This window comes from Pelophylax lessonae, assembly GCF_965119305.1.
Source record: "Pelophylax lessonae genome assembly, contig: HAP1_SCAFFOLD_339, whole genome shotgun sequence".
In the NCBI taxonomy this organism is placed as follows: domain Eukaryota; kingdom Metazoa; phylum Chordata; class Amphibia; order Anura; family Ranidae; genus Pelophylax; species Pelophylax lessonae.
In genome coordinates, this window is record NW_028120005.1 from 44,965 (window position 1) to 71,670 (window position 26,706).

Genomic DNA, 26,706 nt, shown 5'->3' on the forward strand with positions numbered 1-26,706 from the left:
TCTCCCGACTCGCCTCTGAAATTCCTTTTTATAGCTGACATCACTTCCTGTCAGTATCTTACATCACTTCCTGTCAGTATCTTACATCACTTCCTGTCTGTGCGTTCTATCTGAGAGAAGTCAGGTCACCACCTTGTGGACCATATTGTAAGGTGACCAGATTTTTAAAATGAAAACCGGGGACATTTTTTTTTGGCAAACTATTTTATAACCATATTTCCTTGAAATGATCTATGCGTTGTATGTGGGATGTGTTTATGGAATGATTGTATGATATGTATGTTATTTCTCACATTTCATCCATGAGAAAAAAAAAAGATAAAGATACTTTTTAGAATTTTTGGGATAGGGCTACCAAATGTTAGGAAGATAAGATAGAGGAAAAACTTGGAGGGGGGGATGGGGCGGCTAAATTCAAATCCAATCCGGGCAGGAGTGATGATGTCACCCTCTCTGCAAAAGGTAAGAAATACTGCAGAGCTGCAATGTACAAATAGTGGTGAATCACCCAATATATAATCATAATAAAATGTAAAATATGCACATGAATTGTACTATTTAGTATGATTATATAGGGGGGTCACAACTATTTGCACATTGCAGCTCTGCAATATTTCTTACCTTTTGCAGAGAGGGTGACACCATCACTACTATATTGTAATACATTGGTGGATTTGCACAGGATATTCATTTATAGGTTTTACCATTATAAGTCCATTTGTAGAATTGTATTGCTGAAGTGTAGGGCAGTGCTGCATTTTTTGTTTTTTATTGTTGCGCGTTAGATGAGGGAACCAGCTAACAAGATTCTCTTATTGCTTTTGGGATTTTTTTTAGTTGCATGGTAGTAGTTTTACTTGATTTGTTATGTCCCCTGTGGACAGGTAACCAGTGGCCCTGCATATTGGTGGTCAGTGTACCCCCTGTATGCTGGCAGTCAGTGTGCCCCCTGTATGCTGGTGGTCAGTGTGCCCCTGTATGATGGTGGTCAATGTACCCCCTGTATGCTGGAGGTCAGTGTTCGCCGTGTATGCTGGTGGTCAGTGTGCCCCTGTATGCTGGTGGTCAGTGTGCCCCCTGTATGCTGGTGGTCAGTGTGCCCCTGTATGATGGTGGTCAGTGTACCCCCTGTATGCTGGAGGTCAGTGTTCCCCCTGTATGCTGGTGGTCAGTGTGCCACTGTATGCTGGAGGTCAGTGTGCCCCTGTATGCTGGAGGTTAGTGTGCTCCTGTATGCTGGCGGTCAGTATGCCCCCTGTATGCTGGCGGTCAGTGTGCCCCCTGTATGCTGGCAGTCAGTGTGCCACTGTATGTTGGAGGTCAGTGTGCCCCCTGTATGCTGGTGGTCAGTGTGCCCCCTGTATGCTGGTGGTCAGTGTGTCCCCTGTATGCTAGTGGTCAGTGTGCCCCTGTACTGTATACTGGTGGTCAGTGTGCCTCCTGTATGCTGGTGGTCAGTGTGCCCCCTGTATGCTGGTGGTCAGTGTGCCCCCTGTATGCTGGCGGTCAGTGTACCCCTTTATGCTGGTGGTCAGTGTGCCCCTTTATGCTGGTGTTCAGTGTGCCCCCTGTATGCTGGTGGTCAGTGTGCCCCCTGTATGCTGATGGTCAGTGTACCCCTGTATGCTGGTGGTCAGTGTGCCTCCTGTATGCTGGTGGTCAGTGTGCCCCTGTATCCTGGTGGCCAGTGTGCCCCCTGTATGCTGGTGGTCAGTGTGCCCCCTGTATGCTGGAGGTCAGTGTGCCCCTGTATGCTGATGGTCAGTGTGCCCCCTGTATGCTAGCGGTCAGTGTGCCCCTGTATGCTGGTGGTCAGTGTGCTCCCTGTATGCTGGTTGTCAGTGTGCCCCTGTATGCTGGTGCTACATGCAGGGTGCATGAGGATTCTACATACTGGAAGATACTATGCACAGGGTGAAGGAGGATGCCACGTACAGGGTGAAGGAGGATGCCACATGCAGGGTTCAGGAGGAAGACAGGAGTTCAATTGTACAAGACACAGAGGAGTCAATGGACCCTTCTGAGGAGTGTGAGGAGTCTCAACCTAGTTGTAGCTCTCAAGGGTTGGAAAGTGAATCTGAACCCAGAGATGGTTCGTTAAGGCTACGAAGGGAAATACACCCGCCAAAGAGACTGACGTATGATACCCTAGGAGAGAGTTATGAAGACCAAATTGTAATGCCCCAACGCCCCACACAAGTAACTGCCTCTTCTGTTGGGATTCCCAAGGAAGACAATCTTATTCCACCCGCTGACACTATTAGGTTGGCCACTGATTTCTTGTTGGCCTATTGTGAGAGTGACTCAGACCTTTCTAGTAATTTGTATAGTCAGCTGTTCCAAGGTGCATTTATTGACCAGTTGTCAGCTGCTATTAGTTCCACACAAAACTGCTGTTAGTTTTAATTCTGTGGTACTTTATATCTCAATGGAGTCTCCCACTTAGGAGTCCCATCATCTTTGGGGACCAAAGACATTCAAGTGGGGGGAGGATGTAGCCAAGTGAAGAAATCGTTACCAGCATAGTTAAGGCTTATATACTGTTCAGTCAGTGCGGAGTCAGATGTTCGCTCTCTTGCCTCGGGGACCGCGTGCGGTGTGGATGTGCCGGAGAACCGCTGTGGAGAGCAGAGCGAATAGAGGCTGTGGCCTAGTGCGGAGACACCTTGGAGAGGTGGCGGATGTCACAGAGGAGTGACTGATTTAGAGCGGAGACACCTTGGAGAGGTGGCGGACGTTACAGAGAGGTGACCAGCCTGGTGCGGAGGACTGTCGGAGAGCAGTGTAAGAGGATTGGGTGAGAGATACCTAATTGTAGTGAGCACAGCAGCTCACGGACACAGTGAAAGGGCCAGTGACGCAGCAGAGACACAGAGAGGACTTTAATGTAGTGGAGCGGATGCCATGGGACACTCCTGATCTTTCATATTGCTTGGCGAACCGGGAGGCCTCATCTGTGCACATACAGTGGTTTATACTGACTTCATTTTAAACAGAGCCTGGATTACAAATACCCCTTTTTCTCTTTGGATTACAAATATCATTCACGGAATGATTAGAGCTCCTACTGCTGATGAAGATTAGCAAGGCCATGCCCAGGAAGAGACTAATTTAATTCATAGGAAAGGGGGCCCCCTATAGGTGATAGAGTGCACTCTTTCAGGTTATATTTAAGATTGATATGGATTCTCTTGAGATATATCCATGCAGCTGAGTTAGTCAGATCTGTTTTATCTACAGTTAATATAGAGTCAAACATCTGATTTGTCACTCTCACACATTTATAAGAGGAATTGAATCATTATTATATTCATATTCTTCTTCGGTTAGATATTGTTATATCTAGTTGTAGCTGACATTATTGGCGTATGAGATTCTGAGTCTTGGGCAAATCAGTGATTCTGGGACTTTAGGATTCAGAATCTCACTTTGATTCCTTACACTCATATTTCCTGCTGTGTTGAAACTATATCTGTTCTTTTCCTTAAGTCAGTAAACTGATATATTGTTATTCAAGTGTCATTGTTGTTTCTCTGAACTAACATGTCAGAACCCATAGTGTCAAGCGGGTTGGAGGTGCCTCAGGGTCAAGGGATTGTGGAGGAAATGAACATACTCAGCAGCCCCTGTGGGGGACGCGCTACATATATATATATAATCTCTGTGCGCCAGTATCTCCTTCCTCCATTAGCAGAAACACAGGATCTCCATCTTCCCTACTAACAGAACGGCGATCTGCTCTGTTTACATTGGCAGACAACTGTTCTGCCTCTCTCAGGAATGATTGCTGGGTACCGACGGACACCGTGTCCGCCGGATCCGCTGATTGGCTCCCGGGCACCAACGGCATGTGTGCACGCCCCAGACCCGGAGAAGCAGATGACGGACAGGTAGGTGATTTTGCGCAGAATAGCTGCCCTACCGCAGTACATGTATGTGGGGCAGTCAAAGAAAAAAGTCTCCCTGATAAAGAGAGAGGTTAGGATTTGGTGGATTACATGCGGAACTCCTGGACCCAGCTGAGGACATTTAGGGCCTTAAGATTGAAGATGTGGTGGATGTCTCCTTTTGGTTTGGGAACTGTGGACAGAGAAGAACTCCTGGAACTCTTCTGGCCTTAGCTCAGTGAGATAGAGTTTGGAAGACTAATGTCATAGACAGGTTGCCAAAAAGTTTAGGGCTTTAGAAAGGGCCTCCAATGGCTGTCAATGTGGTGCCTTCTCCACTCTCCATCTCACTAATAAAACCCCAATGGATGACTCTCTATGAACTGATCACATTCCAATCACTGATCATCTAATCATTGGTAAAAAAGAAGACTCGGCACAGAATATTGTACGAAGAGTTTTTATTGGACAAGATCAGAATAAGCGATTACCACACAGTAATGATATGAATAAAATAAAGCTTAAATCTTTTATAATAGAATTAACAAATGTGTCAAATGTATTAATAATCATACATTGGTTGGACCAATAAAAAGCCGGCTACTTCAATAAATCTAAAGGAGCAAAAAAATTAAGCAACCAATCATCAGGTATGCATTCTTGACCGTGATGCAATTGAGGACCCTATAATCAATGCAAGGTCTCAACTCACCCCCCTTCTAAGAAGGATCACCAGTGAAAGATAAATCCTGATTGGCTGCTGTGGGTTAATGCATGTTACAGTGATCTTTTTCCATCCAGTAGGTTAGATCTATATACATATTTATAAGTAGAACACAAAAAGAATGTATTGTCAGAATTGTTTGTCTGCTGCCCCATGTATTGTCATGAATGCCCACTTGTTGCCCCCATGTATTACCAACAGGTGCGCACACCGTGGTGAAGAAGCACGATATTACGTGTGAAACGCGTCCACCTTTCTGTATCCCGTATTGACTGTCTGTAATAAATATCATCCCTATAACCTGTTGGAGTGCCACCATTTTCATTGGTTTTATGCCCCATATATTGTCAGGATTGCCCACTTATTATCCCATGTATTGTGCGGATTGCCCACCTGTTGCCCCATGTTTTGTCTTAATTGCTCAGTTGTTGCCCCATGTATTGTCATGGTTTCCCGCTTGTTGTCTCATGTGGGGAGGGATCGGAAAAGGTAGACAGTTGAGTCATTATTTTACCACCCCCCTTAAGCTTAAATGGCTGCCGGATGGGGCAGTACACATGGCACTGCAATTTGCGGCTGCTGCAAACCTCACACCCCCCGGTCACATTGGGCAATGCTATTCAACTGAATGGGGTTGTGCCGCAACAGCCCCGATGCATACGGTTGCGGCGTACTGGCGTGGGCTTTTACAGGGTTAGCATAAGGGCTCCCAGCTGCCTGCCAACCCCACAGCGGGTCAGAGGGCGATGCGGGTGTAAACCAACCCCGAGTGGACTGTGGTGGTTTCACATTTGTTTATGGACTAAACAGTTCCACCCGTTACAATCCAGCGTCCATTTCCCGTAGTACCAGCAGGGGGTGCACTCTGATGTTTCATTATATTTCCTTTATTTTTAAACATTTCCCGCACTCTGAACATGAAATAGGACGCTCGCCCGTATGAACTTTCTGGTTTCTAAGAAATAAACCTTTGTTTGGAAAACATTTCCCGCACTCGTAACATTAAAAAGGGCGCTCACCTGTGTGTAAGTAGGTGTTTTTTTTACTTAAACATTTCCCACACTCTGCACAAGATTAGAGACCCTCGCCTGTATGAACTTTCCAGTGTCTAACAAGTAAACATTTGAACGCAAAACATTTCCCGCACTCTGAACATGAATAGGGACGCTCACCTGTGTGTATTCTCTTATGTGTAAGAAGGTGTCTTTTATGAGTAAAACATTTCCCACACTCTGAACATGAATAGGGACGCTCCCCTGTGTGTATTCTCTGATGCCCAAGAAGGCTTCCTTTATCCTTAAAACATTTCCCGCACTCTGAACATGAATACGGACGCTCCCATGTGTGTATTCTCTGATGGCTAAGAAGGTTTCTTTTATTTTTAAAACATTTCCCGCACTCTGAACATGAATAGGGACGCTCATCTGTGTGTATTCTCTGATGGCTAAGAAGGGTTCCTTTTTGATTGAAACATTTCCCGCACTCTGAACATGAATAGGGACGCTCCCCTGTGTGTATTCTCTGATGCCCAAGAAGGATTCCTTTTTCCCTAAAACATTTCCCACACTCTGAACATGAATACGGACGCTCCCCTGTGTGTATTCTCTGATGGCTAAGAAGGTTTCTTTTATTTTTAAAACATTTCCCGCACTCTGAACACGAATAGGGACACTCACCTGTGTGTATTCTCTGATGGCTAAGAAGTTGTCCTTTTTGATTGAAACATTTCCCGCACTCTGAACATGAATAGGGACACTGACCTGTATGGATTCTCTGATGGCTAAGAAGGTTTCTTTTATTTTTAAAACATTTCCCGCACTCTGAACATGAATAGGGACGCTCATCTGTGTGTATTCTCTGATGGCTAAGAAGGGTTCCTTTTTGATTGAAACATTTCCCGCACTCTGAACATGAATAGGGACGCTCCCCTGTGTGTATTCTCTGATGGCTAAGAAGGCTTACTTTATGATTAAAACTTTTCCCGCACCCTGAACATGAATAGGGAAGCTCACCTGTGTGTATTCTCTGATGGCGAAGAAGGTTTCCTTTACAATTAAAACTTTTCCCGCACTCTGAACATAAATAGGGAAGCTCACCTGTGTGTATTCTCTGATGGCTAAGAAGGTTTCTTTTACGATTAAAACATTTCCCGCACTCTGAACATGAATAGGGACGCTCACCTGTGTGTATTCTCTGATGGCTAAGAAGGCTTCCTTTATTATTAAAACATTTCCCGCACTCTGAACATGAATAGGGACGCTCACCTGTGTGTATCCTCTGATGGCTAAGAAGGTTTCCTTTATTATCAAAACATTTCCCGCACTCTGAACATGAATAGGGATGCTCACCTGTGTGTATCCTCTGATGGCTAAGAAGGTGTCCTTTTTGACTGAAACATTTCCCGCACTCTGAACATGAATAGGGACACTCACCTGTGTGTATTCTCTGATGGCTAATAAGGCTTTTTTTGTGTTTAAAACATTTCCTGCACTCTGAACATGAATAGGGACGCTCCCCTGTGTGTATTCTCTGGTGCTTATGAAGGTTTCCCTTTTGACTAAAACATTTCCCACACTCTGAACATGAATAGGGACGCTCCCCTGTGTGTATTTTGTGATGGCTGAGAAGGTTTTTTTTGTGTTTAAAACATTTCCCGCACTCTGAACATGAGAATGAATTCTCTCCTGTATGGTATAAAGAAGATTCCCTGAGATGAGATGGTTTCCCGCACCCGTCGGCACTGTCAGATATTAGAGGACTATGTGAAGTATCAGGAGATTCCAATGATCTCCTCCAATGGTGAGGTCTGTCATGTATATTATGAGGAACGGGATTTACTTCTGGAGAAGATGCCATGTCATTATCTTCTGTAGTCACATCTTCCTCCGATGTCCTTCTATTCCCACCACAGAGTCCGTCTGTCAGAAGACAAGAAAAATGACCAAGAGTTTTCCACACTAATATACACTGCTCAACACTTTATAATCAGAGTATAGCATCAAGTCAGGGAAACTCCTGCTGGGATATTCATCTGGTCAGTGAAGTAGCAGAGGGGGTTGTTACCAACAGGTGCACTAGATGGGCAACAATGAGACGACCTCCAAAACAGGAATGGTTTTACAGGTGGAGGCCACTGACATTTTCCCTACTCATCTTTTCTGAGTGTTTTTTTCTTTTAAATCAGAAAAAGTTTTATTATAAAGAAAGAAAAGTCCATTCCATTCGGTACACAATATTTCCGCTTTGTACAGTCATAGACACAGCGATCGTAACCTTCATATATAGTCACTCCTGCATGTTTCCATTCACCACCTTCACTGACTCCACCCACTCCCCCAACATCTCACTGACTCCACCCACTACACCAACATCTCACTGACTCCACCCACTCCCCCAACATCTCACTGACTCCACCCACCCCCCAACATCTCACTGACTCCACCCACTCCCCCAACATCTCACTGACTCCACCCACTCCCCCAACATCTCCTTGGCCTGCGCCTTATCCTGTTCCCTCCTGGTTATTCATTCCTAGGACTCAGCTTTTTTTTAAATTATTTTTATTGATTTTTAAACATAGAAGTAAAAATAACACAAAAAATCAGACAAGAAACAAACAAGGCAACTAAAACAACTGCCCACCCCCCCCCCCCCCCAACCTCAGTGCAATGCTCATGTACTACAATACTTATAGGAAAATGGAAAAGGAGAACCTCCCAGGAGAACCTCAACGCGGCAGTGTATCCCCCACACAGACTCTCACCCAGGTCCATACCCCAACCTCCCCCACCCTCTCACCACTGCTTGTCGTCTGCTAGGCATAGACTTCATTTGTTACCTCCCTAAGTATCAGGGGACCTCAACTCACCCCCCTAAGGTGACCATCACCTTCACCGGTGGCGGACCACAATCACCTCCGAGAAGAGTAGATGGCCTCTCAGTCCAACCCTGCCATATAACACATCCTCTATTCAGGTATGTGGCTTTGTAAAATGGCAGCATCGTGTTCACTGGTGACTTCCAATACTCTACCGATGGCACTTCGGTCTTCCCCCAATGCAGAAGAATAGAGTAACCGATAATAAAATTAAGTGCCATCTTCTCCACCAAACCCAGCAAACACACTGTCAGCGTCAAAGGTGCCCTCAATGTGGTCCTAGGACTAATCTTTGAAGTGTTAATTCTCGTAGACCAAGGCCAGGGGTATCCAACCACATGTCCCACAACTTTTCAAATTCACCCGGACATCCACGTCTTTTAAAGATGTAGCACCCTCCTAGTCAAGTGCTAGAAAGGGAGTATAGTTTTGGCTCTGTCTGCCTATCAGAGAAGCAGCAGGTAAATTCTATATTGCACTCTGCTTATCAGGGAGCAGGATCTGTAAGTTAGGTCTGCTCAGTGTGCCCAGTGTGTGATTCATCTGGTCTAAGGGAGTGTCCCCAGCTGATCCAATGGGGAGGCACATTGGATGCTCGAGGAAACCTGGCCAATGACACACAGGCTTTTGGTACTGTCCCAGGGATTGGCATAGACTGGTTGTCTCGGTGCATTATGGGGCAGGGTATAAAAAGCCAGGGGACATGAGGTAGAGGTCTTTTGGCGGGAAGAAAAGTCCCAGAAGGAGGGTGGTGGCTGCCTCCTCTTCTGCAGCAGTGGGTGATGGTCACAGGCAGTCAGCCTGGTAAGAGGCTTGGTGTGATGAGGCTGTGTGGGACTTACTTTATATCCTGAAACCCCACCGCAACCAATCAAAGCCAGAGTTATGGAAAACCTTCCAAACTGTGAAGGCTAATTAGAACTTTGGGCAGGCCATCTATATAGACGGAGTGGAGGTCCACCGCCCAGATGGATTTGGCCAGGCTTAGTCGATCCGTGTAAGAGACTCAGAGGGGAAAGTTGCCACATCCTGACTAGGGATGATCGAACTTTTGAAAAGTTTGGTTCGACCAGAACACCCGAGTTTCCCAAAAGTTCGGTTCGGATTCCAGAACCCCATTGAAATCAATGGGACCCGAACTTCTGGAATCAAAAAACACAATTTTGAAGCCCTGAAACCCAATAAATGCCCCTAAAAAGTGCCTAGGGTTCTCGGTCATGCCCCAGGGACTATGAATCAGGCAAAAAAAAAGTTCTTCAAAATTGTAGTTTTTGATAGAGAGCCAATTATTAAAAAAATTATTGAAAAAAAAATTAGATTTCTTTGGATTAGTGTCGGGGGGGGGGGGGGGGGGTGTCTAAAAAGTGTACCTGTGAAGTTTCAGCTCTGTAGCATGTCCAGAACAAGAAACAAACAGATAATTTTTCTTAGAATTTAAGTAGCGCAGGGATGGTGTTACCCTCCTTTCACACCTGGGCGTTTTTGTTTCAGGCGTTTTTTTCTTACTTCTGTATAGGGGTATATATATATATATATATATATATATATATATATATATATATATATATATGTATGTGTGTGTGTTTGTGTGTGTGTGTGTACAGTATATGCATATACATATATATATATATATATATATATATATATATATATATATATATACACACACATGGCAGAGTTCGGTCACCCTGACATGGCAGAGTCAGATCACATTAAACTACACTATGGTCACCCTGACATGGCAGAGTTCGGTCACTCTTACATGGCAGAGTCAGATCACATTAAACTACACTACGGTCAGCCTGACATGGCAGAGTCAGGACACCCTAAACTACACTACGGTCGCCCTGACACTTTTACTATCCCTACAAAAACTAGATTTTTGAATCTAACTATAGTGGTATATAGTACCCTAACTACTCTGCATATCCCTTTCCTCACACTAATAATTGCAAAATGACACTGGAGCTTTACAAGCAGCAGGAGTAACAGAAATGCTTCCACTCTATTCCACAGCCTCTGTATTACAGTGCTAGTGGTTTGGCGGGCTATGTTATATACTGGGGGGCGTATTCATTCATGATTGGCCTCTGGACCCCCTAGTCACTCCAATCGGCTTTTACTGATGTTTCTGGGCCAATCACAGGCTTTTAAAGCCCAGTTCCTGTCCCATTGCATTTTGGGCGGTTCTGGTGGCCAAATTCCGAACTTTTACCGCAAAAAGTTCGGAATTCGGCCGAATTTCGAACAGCCAATGTTCGGGTCGAACCTATGGTCGACCGGAAATGTTCGATTATCCCTAATCCTGACTACTGTTGCTAAGGACACAGGATGCTGAGTTTAGTGAGGCTGGCTAGCCTGAGTTTGCTTACTTGCTTACAGAAGAAGAATGGCTGGAGAGCCCGAATGTAAAGTGTACAGTGATGTTTCAAGTTTCATCTTTGTTGCTAGGGCCCAAGCCCTATTTCCAATACCCCTTTCCCTTCTATCCTAGCAAAAGGGATTGGGAAATCTACAATTACCACTGCTGAGTGGTTCCACTAAAGAGGGTCAACCCTCCAACTTTAAAGAAGAAGAGACCCTTGCTAAAGGAGGACTCTAGTGATACTGTAATTGTGCTAAAAAGGAGATCCTTTGGGCCATCGGGCCAGGATCATGTACCACCTCAAGTTAAAAGGAGTATACTCTTTTGGACTTTGCTGGTCGATCCCCATATGTGGCGTCCTTCCCGTTTGCTGCCGTACAGTTGGCCCATACTGCCAGTTCTTTAGCGTTCATTTTCTCCTGGGACTTCAGGTGTTCACACTGGCTTGGAGACATAGGGGGGCCTATATATACTTCACACCACGGCAAAACCCAGTATACTGGTCATATCTGACCTATTGGGACATATAAAATCATGATGTGGATCCACAATTGCGGTGAAAGAGCTTGTTTTTAACTACCCTACAGGCTTTACATAATACTGCAGGAATAACCATAACACTTCCAAATATGAACCGCCCCTGAAGAAGGAAAGTGATTTTCCGAAATATATTGGGCACAGGTTCCTGTCATCCACATGGTTATGTTTGTATTCTTGCTGGTTGTATACTGCCTGTAATGTTTTTACCGTTTACATTTATATGTTTTTCACTTTAAAATAAATGATATAATTTTTGCATACATCTTTGTGTGCCTAAAAAATCCCAAACTCAGGGGAATTTCCTGTGTAGATCTGTACTTACAGAGGAGGATGTCTCCATACTTAGCCGTGGCCTCACTTTCGCCCCATCTACTAAACCCAATCCGTTTCAGTTATTCAAGGACCTTAATAAGTTTATAAGGAATCTCACTTTAAAAAGGCACTTTTCCATTCAGTCATCTAAAAATAAGAATAAAAATGATGACAACCTAGAAACTATGGAAAGTCAGGACAATTGTCAAAAACCTGTCAATAGTGACAAAGACATTGCACTTGCCATGTTAGAAGAACTCTATATAGAGGGTTCGACATCATGGGATCTTGAAGACATGTCTGGAGACGAAGTAGTCACCTTTACTCAACATCTCATGAGTTCTCCTCCCATCAAACACACACATCTCAAACCTAAATCAGTGTTTTACCCTACTCATTCTAAAGGCCCGTGCATGGAAACATTCTATCGAATTGTCTATTCAGATTTTTTGGAAATGTGTAACAATGCACATAAAACTAGCAAACATAGTTACAATCTCACTTCAGCTGAAAATAAAGCCCTAAAAAATCTCATGTCCAACCCCCATATTATCATCAAGTCTGCAGATAAAGGAGGGAGTATTGTAGTCCAGGACAAATTAGATTACATTAGAGGCCAAGAGGTTATTGGCTGACGAGAAAACTTATGTGAAACCTAAGAATGATCCACTACCAGAGTTCACTAGGGAAGCCACAGCCATTGCCCACATGGCACACAAAAATAACATTATCTCTAAGTCTGATATGTCATTCATTATTAGAGTATTTTCAAATACCTTATTTTTACCACCTCCCTAAAGTGCATAAGTGCATCTCTAATCCTCCTGGTAGACCCATTGTGGCTGCCATGGAAAGTGTTACAAGTGGCTTCTCGCAATATGTGGACGTATTTTTGCAACCTATAGTACAGAGCCTACCTTCGTATATTAGAGATGGCATCCATCTATTAGAATCACTTGCCCCCTATTCGTGGGATCCCTCATACCTCTGGGTATCCTTGGATGTACAATCCTTATACACATCCATACCACATGAAGTTGGTATGAGAGCAATAGAATTTTACCTGGGTAAAGATCCTTTTATCAACCCCCGACAGGCAGACTTTATTACGGAGGCTACATATTTTTGTCTAACCCATAATTATTTTATGTTTAATGAGGAATATTATCTACAAACCAACGGTACAGCTATGGGGGCCAATTTTGCCCCATCGTACGCAAATCTTATGATGGGGCATTGGGAAACCCGTTATATTTGGAATAATAATCCCTTTACTCCGCATATAGTTTTCTTTGGCCGTTACATCAACGACATCCTTCTCATTTGGGATGGGGATGCCTCTGTGGTCGATGAGTTCATAACCCATTGTAACAACAATGATATGGGCCTTTGCTTTACTTCTGTAGTGGATAAGGATCATCTAGCCTTCCTGGATCTGGACTTATACCATGAGAACCAGCTCTTGTTAGCAAAGAGTTATACCAAACCCACAGCTGGAAATTCTTTGCTACATTATAAAAGTTGCCACCATCCACGTTGGTTAAACAACATACCAAAAAGTCAATTCTGTAGACTAAGACATAATTGTAAAAAACTTTCCGATTATGAAGAACAAGGAAAAGCCTTAAAGAGAAAATTTGCAGATAAAGGTTATCCCCCAGACCTTGTCGAACAGTCATATTCTCAGTACATTGTGCCAGAACAAACTATGGGTAGGAAGTTTAGGGATAATGACAACAACTCACAAATGAGATTCACAACACAATTCCACAACCTCCATCGTCAGATGGAACAAGTGATGGGAAAGCATTGGCCCTTATTACTTCAGGATCCACACCTCAAAACACAGGTACCTAATAAACCCAAATTCTCATATCGCAAAGCATCGAACATCAAAGCTAAACTTGCCCCCAGTAAATTAAAAACGAAAAAATACCAGTCGCCATCTCTTTCCTTTTTCAATATGGTTGGAATGTACCAATGCCGCAAACCATTATGCCTGACATGTCAATATTTCACACATGGAAAAAAGGATTTCATGGTTAAAAGGGACCACGTATGGAATCAAGGAGTTCCATACCTGTTCCTCTGACTTCGTGGTCTATTGTGTCTATGTCTATAATGTAGTGTCCTACATTATGTAGGCAGAACTATACGTGCTCTGCGAGGCCGTTTTGGCCAACACAGGCGGTATATACAGGAGGGCAAAGACATACATAGTGTCCCTAGACACTTTTCACATCATCATGCCAAATCCACGGATGGCCTTTGTGTATGGGTGATTGAATAGATTCCAAGGAGTTTCTCTGCGGCTGAGAGGTTCAAGCGGCTCTGCCAAAGAGAAACCTATTGGATATATGCCTTAGATGTCCTCTCACCAGGAGGACTGAATGAGGAATTGGATGTTAACACCATTCTATAGGGTGTGGACCGTACTGTAAGGTTGGTTCTGCATCCCCTGCGAGCTGATGCTTGGTGTACTCATTTATAATCCACTTAAATAATATTTGGCCTATTTGGTATTTTTTATTTTATTTATGTATTTCTCTGGGAAGTATTATCCTTATATAATCAATTTCACTGATACATTAATTCCATTGATAATGTTCTATTTTTAACTTTTTTCCTTTAGATTTCATTTATTTATTTTATATTTTACTTTTTATTTAATGTTATCTTTATTTTATTTATTTATTTATTTGTTTCCCAAATCCTTTGGGGACTGTGTTTTTTGTTTTTTATTTATTTATATATACATATATATATATATATATATATATATATATTTCATTTCACTCTTCACTCTTTATTAGTTATTACTCTTTTTCTTTCTGATTGGTTATCCATTCATATTTGTATACTTTTTATATGTGCTTTTTATATGTGCGATTTTATCATAAACACACATTATACTTGTGTGATTTTAATAATGAAATTAATTCCTGTTCCCCATCTTCCATGTATCTTTCATAATGATTGTTTTCATTCTTAATGTTTACTATGAACTATGAATAGTTTTTAATGTTTAGCACTGGCATCTGAATTTTTAGTGAGTGTAGAATGCTCCGCCCCCCCCCCATTGTGACTAGCACAGCTAGCCTATATATGAACGCATCCTGTTCCGCATCGTCTGAAGAAGGAGCGTAGTGCGCATGCTCCGAAACGCGTTACGTCATTGATAGTGGACGAGCGGCTTACCGCCGTCCTTGGCTCGATCCGGTTCCCCCATTGGACTTCCCTGAAGTTACATCATCTCCCGGCTGCTGGTTCGGCCGGATGCGGAAGTACAACGTTATAGAAGGGATCTATGAGCCTTATGGAGAAGCCTGTGCCCTTGCTTAATGTAAGTGTGACATGTATGCTGTGCAATAAACCGTGATTGTTTTACTGAGTGACGCCTGTCTTCCATTTTTGTATGTGCCAGTGGGATTTTTGGCTTCTGCCTGCCTACAGCGCTGCCTTCCGTGACAACACTGGAATCTTGCACCATCTGGAAGTCTCCTCCTTTTCACTTTCATCCCAGTGCGGGCCCCATCCAGTCGGCACAAGCGCCCAACACATCCTCTTTTGCTTCTAGTCAAGCCTACTGGAAGTGATATCTGCCAGGATGTGTAGCTAGGGATCTTGGGTGAGAAGGTCACCTCTGAGGAGAGGGCATTCTCACTATATTAGGTAGAATGTTGTTAATATGCAAATGTTGAAAGTGCTAACCTTTAATTCTTCCTTTGCAGGCTTGCACGGGATGTCCGGGTCTGGCAAGGCCCTCCATTTTTGAAAAGTGAATGTTATAGTTAGCTAGTTAGTCAGGTTGACATGTTACCCACTCAAGCAGAGTTTTGTTTGGTGGGGGGTGCATTAAGTTGTTTTGTGAATATTTGTGCAGAATATCTATATTCTTTTACATAATTTATTATATGTACATTTGTTATTTCCCTTCCCCCCCCTTTTCCAGGTTTGTGGGATACTCCATTTATTTTTGTAGAAAATTTTTGTAGGGGGCGGCTACCCCAGAGCCAGTGAGGACATGGCTTGTTTGGTGGGGGGTGGATGTAGCACCCTCCTAGTCAGGTGTTAGAGATTGAGTATAGTTTTGGCTCTGTCTGCCTATCAGAGGAGCAGCAGGTAAATTCTATATTGCACTCTGCTTATCAGGGAACAGGATCTGTGAGTTAGGTCTGCTCAGTGTGCCCAGTGTGTGATTCATCTGGTCTAAGGGAGTGTCCCCAGCTGATCCAATGGGGAGGCACACTGGATGCTGGAGGAAACCTGGCCAATGACACACAGGCTTTTGATACAGTCCCAAGGATTGGCACAGATGGGTTGTCTCAGTGAATTGTGGGGCAGGGTATAAAAAGCCAGGGGCACATGAGGTAGAGGTCTTTTGGCGGGAAGCAAAGTCCCAGAAGGAGGGTGGCGGCTGCCTCCTCTTCTGTAGCAGTGGGTGATGGTCACAGGCAGTCAGCCTGGTGAACCAGTGGAGAGGAGCTGAACCCAGAGGTCTAGGAGAGCTGACTGGAGGAGTTGGGGCACTACGAGAATCTGGAAAAACTGTATCGTGAGTACAGAGGATCTTGCCCAGGGGTCTGAACAGGAAGGGAACCATCTGGAGTTTATAGTCAGTGGACCGGTGTCAGCTAGTACAGAGAAAGGGGGTACTGGGGATTACCTTGAAGAGAAACATCACTAGGAACACTTACCTCAGCTTCATTCAAGTGGCAGGATTAAGTAGCGGCCTTGCAGCATTCTCATACTAGAAGTCCTATGAATTGTGAATAGTTCAACAGTTGGAGAATCCCACTCATCCCTTCTCCTATCCCAATATAAGATAAAACCACAAAAACATCTACCCCTAGACTGATCATTGACTGAGCCAAGAACATAAAGTGTTAAGATTTCTGCACGTTCTGCAAGCAGTTGCTATGGGTAACCCAAGGGAATCCTTGAAGAGTGAAAATTCAGCAGTCCTCTAGGGGACAGTGCTACACCTTATATACCATTCTTCATTTCTTTCATTTTCTTATTCAAGAAGGCTGCCGGGCCGGGGGGAATCAGGGGCCCGTCCCTTGGCTCTTTCCAACCACAACCCCACATAGGCGCACACTCATTCATCCGGCTCCTTGCTGGTGTACGTCTTAGCATTTTTTTAACCATCTCTGAGTAAATTGAGGCCTCTCTCTGTGGGATTGCCCCCTTCTCTTTCACTCTCTCATATTCTTTGCTTGCCTGACTTTCCCTTCTTCCTCTCTCATACCATCTTTGCCTCCCCTCTTTATCTCCATTCTCTTCATACCCCCCCCCTCCCCCTACTACTTAGGGCAACACCATGCTAAACTGGATCTCCCAGATCTACTCTGCCCCTGTCGCCCAGGTCAAGGTGAACGGTATCTTATCGGACTACTTCACAATTACGAGTGGGACAAGACAGGGGTGCCCCCTGTCACCCTTACTCTTCGCATTATCACTAGAATCCTTTTTATGTAGAATACGCCTCCACCGGGATATCTCAGGCATGACTGCTGGGGTGACCTAGCAGAAAATATCAGCGTATCCAGACGACATGTTATTTTCCCTCATAAATCCCATAATCTCTCTACCGAATCTTCTTCACGAGTTTGAGGCATATGGCACTCTGTCCAATCTAACTATCAACTTTACTAAATCTGAAGCTATGGGAGTAGGCTTATCAAACCCCCTCCTCCACCAACTGCGATTTAATTTTAGGCTAAAATGGACGAACTCAGCGCTGAAATACCTGGGCACTCTCATACCACCCAAACTTTCACCCATCTTCACGCTCAACTTTCTCCCCTCCTAAACAAAGTCCGCATTCTATAAGATAAATCGAAATCTGGTCTCCATTCATGGTTTGGAAGATGCAACATTATTAAAATGTGCATACTCCCTAAGTTCCTATACCTCTTTCAAGCACTTCCGATATTCATCCCTTCACATTACTTTAAACAAGATGACACCCTACTAGTGGATTTTATCTGGGCACATAAGCGACCTAGGCTATGTAGGAGACTGCTCTTGCTTAAACGACTAGGTGGACTGGCAGTTCCGGACTTATGCAAGTACTATCAGGCTACACAATTGGGGAGACTCAGACTGGTGTCGTCATGGTGAAGCAAAGCTTTGGCCCAGACTAGAACAGGCCCAATGCGACATACCCCTCCATAGAGCTCCATCGTGCCACCATTCACTACCAGACTCCATAAGACGCCATCCCCTCATAGGTCACACGATAAGAACCTGCTCTAAATTATTCACACAACTTTCACTTTCCCCGACGCACTCGCCACTGACAACCATACTGGGGAATCCCCAGTTTACCCCGGGCTACCAAGATAAAACATTCAGGACCTTGATGGAGTCAGGCTATTTCCAAGCCTCCCATTTTTCAACATCATCTAGTTGGCCTGCACTCACAGACCTCATGGACTCCTCGGGACCCTACCGTCTAGATTTCTGGAGGGCATTGCAAATCCATAATTTCTTAAACTCATTGCCACCTCCCAGTGAACGCAACACACAACTTACACCCTTCGAAGAACATTGCTCTCAAAACAGAATTCTAACACAGGTATTATCCATGACCTATGCATTACTGATCACACCCCAGGGGACTTACCAACCCCCATTCTTAGCTAAGAGGGAACGGGATTTAGACTGTAACTTTAACCCAGACCAACAAAATCACATCATTCTGTTTATATTTACATCATCCATCTGCATGTAAATACAAGAAACCAACTTCAAACTCCTAACAAGGTGGTACGGCACGCCGTCAAGGTTGAGCAGGTTCTTCCCCACATTCACTGATCAGTGCTGGAGATGCCAGGAGGGGCCGGGGGACACTCCTACATGATTTTTGGTTGTGTCCTAAACTAGTGGAGTTCTGGAAGACAGTACATGAAATGTCTTAAGGGTTTATAAACCGACCGCTCCCCAATGACCCTGCTCTCTTCCTTCTCCATGCTTCTAACATCCCGGCCTATAAAAATTCTGTCATTCGCTCAAAAAGGTCAAAGAAATAAATAGAATGGAAAACCTTGTTCTCTCGACACGTCCCCAACACGAACGATACACCAAAACCTGGGGTCAATGGAATATATTTGTCCTCTCTGATGAAGGCTGCTCTTTAATTAAGGGTGGCAATACTAAAGAGACCTCATGTTGAGTTCGGGGGAGCTCTAAAATATTGGTGGAAAGTATTGCTGATGTAGGGCCATAGCTTTACCAATGCTAACCCTCCTACACCCTCCCCCCCCCCTTCCACACCTCCTACCCCCCTCCCCCCCTCATCCCACCTACTTATCCTCTTCTGCCTCTCTCTAGGTTTCTTTTACTTCCCTCTCTCTTTCCACTACTTATTCGCTTTACTACTTCCTTCTTCTTCTATACGTTATGCGAAACTGGAACAGACAACTCCGGGTACTTTCTAGTCCTGCATAACTCCTCCCATTAGAGGAATTGTAGAACACCTCTTATTCTACGACCGATGTAGATCTCAACCTTATGACTGAATTGTCTTCAATGTTGTAATACACTGTCTCAGCATATGTTCTATAAGGAATGTTACTGTTTATTATGCCTGTAAGTTGACTTTCATATAAATAAAAGAATTGAAAAAAAAAAAAAAAAGAGATCTGACATGGATCAATGATACAACCTTACCCAGCCAAACATCACTAAGTAATAATGCTATTGAAATGATGACAATTTTATTGTTTGGAATATGACGTTATATTGAGGATTGGAGATGGACCTTTCATATGTTGTACAGTATCTCCTCCTCATTTGTTTGGAACAAGACTTTAGACTCAGGCATGGGGCAGAAGACCCAAAACTCATAACCTAGGTGCCTATATCATGCACATTTTTTTTGCCAGCCGAATCCCAGAATCTCCATAAATCCAGTCTAGAGACATAAATTGTGTCTGCAGCACAGAGAAGGAAGATTATCCGAGAGAAATACAGGAATACAGGACGAGGAACACAGCTCAGGAAAGTGACCAGGGGATTACAGGCTGATATCACCCAGCCCCCGCCCTACTCTGGACCAATCAGTGAGCAGTATGGGTGGAGGAATGTATTTAGTGTTAATGACCCACCTGTGCTGATCTCTGTAGGAGTGTCCTCCTCTATAAATGTCCCCGTTATTCCATCCTCCTCCATAGACTGCTGATCATCCCTCACATACGTCTCTTCTTCTTCTGCTTTAACCTCAAATTCTATATCGATTGGATCTCCACTCTAAATCAAGAAAATGAAAGAATATCATCTGTAAAATATAAGATTTATTACTGTGACATCACATAAAAATACACACATTGTCTCCATGAGTCTGTGTTTTATAATCTCTGTCTCGCCAACCTTGTAACAGTGAGGGATGGTGTGACCTTCCTGTGTGGAATCCCGGGAATACAGAGGACGGGGACATCTCTCTGATGTGTTCCTGGTATTAGGTGGCTCCATCATATCCTTGTGTCCTTCTGAAAATTCCTCCATCACTCCATACTCCTCATCCTCCTCTTTATACTCTTCTTTAACATCAATATTATCATCCCCGAGGATTCCACTCTGAATATATAATAAAACATTTATTGTAACAAACATGCTGTGTATAAATCAGAATTACCAATAATTGACAATCATCTACCTGATGATGGGGAGTGATGGTGTGACCTTTCTGTGTGGAATCCCGGGAATACAGAGGACGGGGACATCTCTCTGGTGGGTTTCTGTAGCTGGATGACTCCACCGTGGTGTCCTGGTACAGATCTTTGTGTTCTTTTAGAAACTCTGACTCCTCCATCACCCCATCCTCATCATCCTCCTCTTTTATCTCTTCTTTAACCTCAACTTTAGAATCTCTCAGGTTTCCACTCTGAATATATAATAAAAATGACATCAATGGTAACAATGCAGATAATGTACAGATCCTAATGATACTATCAGTGATTGTTCCTCATCTACCTGATGATGGTGGGGGATGGTGTGACCTTCCTGTGTGGAATCCCGGGAATACAGAGGATGGGGACATCTCTCTGGTGGGTTCCCATTACTGGATCCATCTGTAGGAAACACACACACTGACTGAATACATTGTTTCTATGTGTTTATCAGATGATGGGGGATCTAGGTGGATCCTCCGTACTGCTCTCTCCTTTACAATAAAGTCTCCTCTTACCCGGTGATGTGAGGGGCGGCTGATTCTCCATCATGACGTCCTTGTAGAGATCCTTGTTTCCTTCTAAATACTCCCACTCCTCCATGGAGAAATAGACAGTGACATCCTGACACCTTATAGGAACCTGACACACACAATGATACAGTCACCATCCAGACACATCCCTTGTCTGTTACTGGATAATGTCCCAGAATTCCCAGCACCGCTCACCTCTCCTCCATGATCTCTCTGGTGACTTCTAGAATCTTCTTTGTATTTCTCTATTCTATCAGGGAGGGAGGTGGAGGCAATGTGATGGTCATATGATCTCCAGACTTCACAGGAGGAAAACTCTAGATCTGAACACAAATAGTAAAATCAAATGAAATTCCCAGAATCCTCCTCACCTCACCATTCAGTTTCCATTTGATTAAAGCCCCACCTCAGACTTAGATATAATTTACCCACACAGGACCCCCACACTACGCAGAATAAAAGCTTGTTGCAGGCATTCTGACATCATTACATACAACGCAGGACCAACAGACCCACTTTGCTAGTGAGGATGCCAAGGGACCACCCACATCCTAAGAGCATGAGGAAAAAAAGCCAGATTGGGGGGAGGAGCTGTGAGGTCAGTGTGATGTCATAGGACATATAGATTCCTGAATGGAGGGACATTTACATAGTAGGTGAGGTTGAATAAAGACAATAGTCCATCCAGTTCAACCTGTGTAGGTGTGTGTGGCTGTAATCATCTCACATAGCTCTTAATGTCCTGATCCTTGAGATGTAAGTCTAAAGCCCCATACACACACGCAGATTGTCGTCATACAAACGTCGGCGGACGAAAGATCTGCCGATTGTATGCGTGTTAGTATGGTGCCTCCGACAGATGTCTGCACACAATCCGCGGACAAGAGTCTTTCTTGCAAACATGAAAATTTTTGTCTGCGGACACCAGAACGGACAATTGTTTGCCTGTCAGTACAGAAATCAGCCGACAGACCGCAGATTTGCAAGACTGGGCATGCTCAGAAAATAAAAAACACAGGGAAAGTTAACCATTACATGACATCACTTCTGCAGTCAGCTGAAGTCTGCGGACAAAATTCTTGTGCTGTCCTTGTGCTGTCTTTGCACTTTTCAACAGACACCGACATCCCGGGGAGAAAAGACGAACATTTGTATGACGACGATCTGCGTGTGTGTATGGGGATTAAGAGTCTTTTGAAAGCCACCATACTTCCCGCAGAAACCACCTCTTGTGGTAGAGAATTCCACAATCTTGTAGCCCTAACAGTAAAGAACCCCCCTCGTTGCCTGAGTTTAAAACGCTTCTCCTCTAATCGCATTGTATGTCCTCGAGTCCTCATGCAATCCCTTCGAATGAACAGCTTTTTTTCTAAGCTGAGATCCCCATTAAGATATTTATAAATTGCTATCATGTCCCCCCTCAGACGTCTCTTCTCCAGGGAGAATAAATCGAGCGATTGCAGCCGCTCTTCATAGTTAAGGTCCTCCAATCCCCTAATCAGTTTAGTTGCCCTTTTCTGGACTCTCTCCAGCTCCAACACATCCCTCCTGAGGACTGGCGACCAGAACTGGACAGAATACTCCAGATGCGGTCGAACCAGAGTTTTATAAAGTGGAAGGATTATAGTCTTATCTCTGGAATACATCCCTTTCTTTATGCATGCTAATATTCTGCTGGCTTTGGCAGCTGCCGCTTGACATTGCATGCTGTTGCCTAATCTATCATCAACCAAGACTCCCAGATCCTTCTCCATTTTTGATTCTCCCAAGGGTTCCCCTCCTAACGTGTATTGTGCTTTTATGTTTTTAGTCCCCAAGTGCAAAACCTTACACTTCTCCACGTTAAACCTCATTTGCCATGTTGTTGCCCACTCCGTTATTTTGTCCAGGTCATCCTGTAGGATATCTGCTTCATGCTGTGCAGTTATTGCTCTGGCCAATTTTGTGTCATCTGCAAAAACTGATAACGAACTACTGATCCCGTCCTCAATGCTGTTTATGAATAAATTGAACAAGGTTGGTCCCAGGACTGAGCCCTGGGGCACCCCGCTTACTACCTCAGACCAGTCTGAGTATGCGCTGTTTATTACCACCCTTTGGACACGGCCTTTTAGCCAGTTCCATATCCAAGAGCAAACCTTGCTGTCGATACCTGCAGACCTTATTTTATAAATTAATCGCTTGTGGGGAACTGTATCAAATGCCTTAGCGAAATCCAAGTACACCACATCCACTGGTCTGCCCCTATCTAGCTCACAGCTCACCTCCTCGTAGAATGCTAAGAGATTGGTTTGACAAGAACGCCCATTTGTAAACCCGTGCTGATTACTGCTGATGATGTTGTTGTCTTTAGCAAACTCTACGATATAGTCCCTTATCATCCCCTCCAGAAGTTTACATACTATTGATGTCAAACTGACAGGCCTATAATTTCCCGGGATATGCCTCTGGCCCTTTTTGAATATCGGAATCATGTTAGCCTTCCTCCAATCCCCTGGTACATCTCCTGTCCTAATACTGTCAGCAAAGATCAGGAACAGTGGTCTAGATATAACATTACTGAGTTCTTTGAGTACTCTCAGATGTACGCCATCCGGGCCTGGTGATTTGTTTGTGTTAAGTTTATCCAGCCTTTCCCTGATTTCCCCCTCTGTTAGCCATAGTGGCAAGTCCTGTGTATTACTACTAACCATACAGTCATGGTCAGTGTACCCCTCCGTTTCCTGTGTAACGACTGACGAGAAAAAAAACATTCAGCACGGTTGCTTTTTCAGTGTCCTCTGTAACCATCCCCCCATCATCATTAATTATGTGTGCAATATGCTCTGCCTTAGTTTTTTTGCTGTTGATATATTTAAAGAATTTCTTTGGTTTTTTTTTACTATCCTCCGCTATTTGTCTCTCAAAGTTGATTTTAGCTATCTTGATTTCTTGTTTACTTTTCTTATTTGTCTCCTTGTATTGCTCGAAAGCCGATACTGTGCCCTCTGATTTATATTTCTTGAAGGCCAATTTTTATCCCCTAATAAGTTTTTTGACGCTACGGTTTAGCCAGCCAGGTTTGGCTTTGTCTCTTCTAAATTTATTTCCCATAGGAATGCACTGCGAGATGCATTTGCTTAATATGTTCCTAAAGCATTCCCATTTTTCCTCTGTGGTCAGTGTTCCTCCCCATTTAGATGGGGAGATTTGAGCGGGTCCTCTATATGAGTCTCCTGTGCTAACCAAATCATTGTTCCCGGGTGCCTCCCACTTCTCCTAAAATAAAGAGTGAACTTTGACCTTTACCATACAAAAATCTGTCAGGAACGTGTGAAATAAGCTCTCATGTGAGCAGGTGACGCGCGGAGGAACGGAGTGTAAATTGCAGACAATTTTCTCCAGAGCTCCTAATGGTGGGGATGGATTTTGCTGCATGCTGGTGCCAAGTTTCCACCCCCCAGGGTCACTGCAGGTGTGGAGAAAAGCTGTGTAAGAGGATATGGAGGAGAGATGAGGAGGAGATCCAGGAATCAGGATAAAGTTCAGGACAAGCAACAGACGAGCGCATCCAAGAGATGAAGCCGGGGTCACTACACAGAAAATCAATCCAAGGAAACAACAGGCAGGACAAGGAATAGCAAGAAGGAGCTCAGAGACAAATGAGAATATTGCTCAGCCAATGGGAGATTATCTCAGCATGACTTACATAATGAAGGAGATGAGGGGGAGGGGAGGAAGTCACTTAAGGTGACCATAAATACATGGAAATTTAGCTGGTTCAGCAGCGATCGGTCACATTTCCATCCATGTGTGGTCAGCTTTGGAAGCAAGATATATTAATCATCAACTGATCCCCTTGAAGGGGTTAATCTACTTATTACCTCCTCTGCCGCCAGATCCTGCAGTGTTTCCCTCTACCTTCTATGGAACGTCCTCTTTACCTAACATCACTTCCTGTCTGTATTCCATAGAGACTTCCTGTCTGTATTCCATAGAGACTTCCTGTCTGGGTAGAAGTGAGATCACCACCTTGTGGAGCTCAGAGGAACTGCAGCCCTGAGAACCGTCTGGTAGTGTGAACACGGCCTTGTGCTGTGTGTGTATGTACTGTATATCCTTCCCCTTTCTCTCCTCCCTGAGTGTGTATGAAGAGGCGGAGCTCCTGCTGGAACAGCAGTCGGAGGAGGAAGCCGAGGCTAGGAGGGAGACTGACAGAAAGCACAGCAGACTTGCAGGAGTGAGCAAGGAGGATCCAGTTCCTTTGCCATCGGAGGTGAGGAGAGTGTGAAGGATGTTTGTGACTCTGGTAGCTGAAAAGCTGGGAGTCATATTGCTCTGGTGAATGGGGAAGCACTACTAAGGGGGCGCCCTCACCATCACGTGTGTAAGAGGTGGAAGAAGGCGTGGCTACACTACAGCTGGCACAGTTTGGAGCACGGAGAACTTTCACACCTTATCAACTTTTCATTCATTTGTGGACTTTTTGGAGCAACAGAACTTCGTTGAAGTAGATGCAAAGTGGAAGCAGTGGACTTGCAGAGAACACTATATTGAGCAAAAAATATTGTATGATTACATGAATTTGCACAGGTTATTACTTTATAGAAAATAGTATAAGATAATGAAGTAGGTGTAAAGTGGAAGCAGGAGATATTCAGGGAACAGCATCTTGAGCACAAAGCACTTTATGTTGTATATGAATTTTCACATGGATCAGTTTACTTAAATTATTGATAAACACCATAAGATCAATGAAGTTGGTGTAAACCTAGACCTAGGGAACACAAGGGAGGTGGAGCGTGGAATCCTCCTATCCTCACAGAGCTCCTTCCAGGTTCTTCCCTCTCCTCCCTCTCATCATTTGAAGCTCACTGTATACGTGTACTTTCTCCAATTTCCTCAAGAATTGCTGTGATCTATCGGCCCCTGGACCGGTATTAACTTTCCTTGATGACTTCTCTGCCTGGCTGCCCTACTTTCTCTCTTCTGAAATCCCCACAATAATTCTCAACAACTTCAACATCCCTGTTAATACATTATGCCCTCGGGATGCCCCTCTTCACTCCACCTTGCAGTTTTACAAGGCACTTATCACATTGCAAGGCCAACCCTACCCAGATTTCTTACACAAGTGGGAACTGGACAATGGATCTCAAATTTCCGATAATCGGAAGGACAAAATTCTTGCATTGGCTCACATTTCCTCTCTCTCCACCAAGGTGGCGGAATCCAACTACAAGCTATTGTCCCATTGGTACTATACCCCGCGGAAAATGCACATTATTTCTCCGCCCATCTCCCCGTTATGTTGGAGGGGATGGGGAGATACTGCATCGCACCCACACATCTGGTGGCACTGTTCAATAATACAACCGTTCTGGTTGGAAGTCCTTCGGCTTATCCAAGTAATCACGGAAGTTGCTATCCCATCAGATCCTTGGGTTGTCCTGCTGCATGGAACTAACATGCTGCTCTCTAAGTACAAAAGATCAATGATCCCTCATATGCTTAATGCGGCCAAAGCCCTGATCCTCGCCTTCTGGGGCTCACCGACCATTCCCACGATACGTCACTGGCTACGGAAAATTGATATGACATACCAATTAGAGGAACTTACTTTCATAGCCCGTGACAAACTAGACCGTTTTCACTCTGCTTGGCAACCTTGGTCTTCTTTTAAAAGCACTTCTTCCTATGTGGCCCTGCTCACTGAGGACACCCCCCTTGGTTTATCGCCTTCTAATGTAATCCTATCTGGTTAAAGCTTTTATTATCTGGTACAAAAGTCACCCGTGGCCTACTCTCCCACCC

The 26,706-nt window shown here is 44.2% G+C and overlaps 1 protein-coding gene across 1 annotated transcript; it reads right to left on the reverse strand.

Moving 5' to 3' along the window:
* Positions 1 to 5,685: 5,685 nt before the first annotated feature.
* LOC309543746 (uncharacterized protein) lies at positions 5,686 to 24,797 on the reverse strand (the record flags this gene model as incomplete). Its single annotated transcript, XM_082276189.1, has 7 exons — positions 24,777 to 24,797; positions 21,109 to 21,236; positions 20,899 to 21,022; positions 20,685 to 20,782; positions 20,368 to 20,595; positions 20,097 to 20,288; positions 5,686 to 7,296 (listed from the first exon to the last, which is right to left on the reverse strand). The coding sequence occupies exons 3-7, from the start codon at positions 20,981 to 20,983 to the stop codon at positions 5,686 to 5,688; spliced, it is 2,214 nt and encodes a 737-aa protein (XP_082132315.1). The 5' UTR covers positions 20,984 to 21,022; positions 21,109 to 21,236; positions 24,777 to 24,797.
* Between the last annotated feature and the right edge of the window lie 1,909 nt (positions 24,798 to 26,706).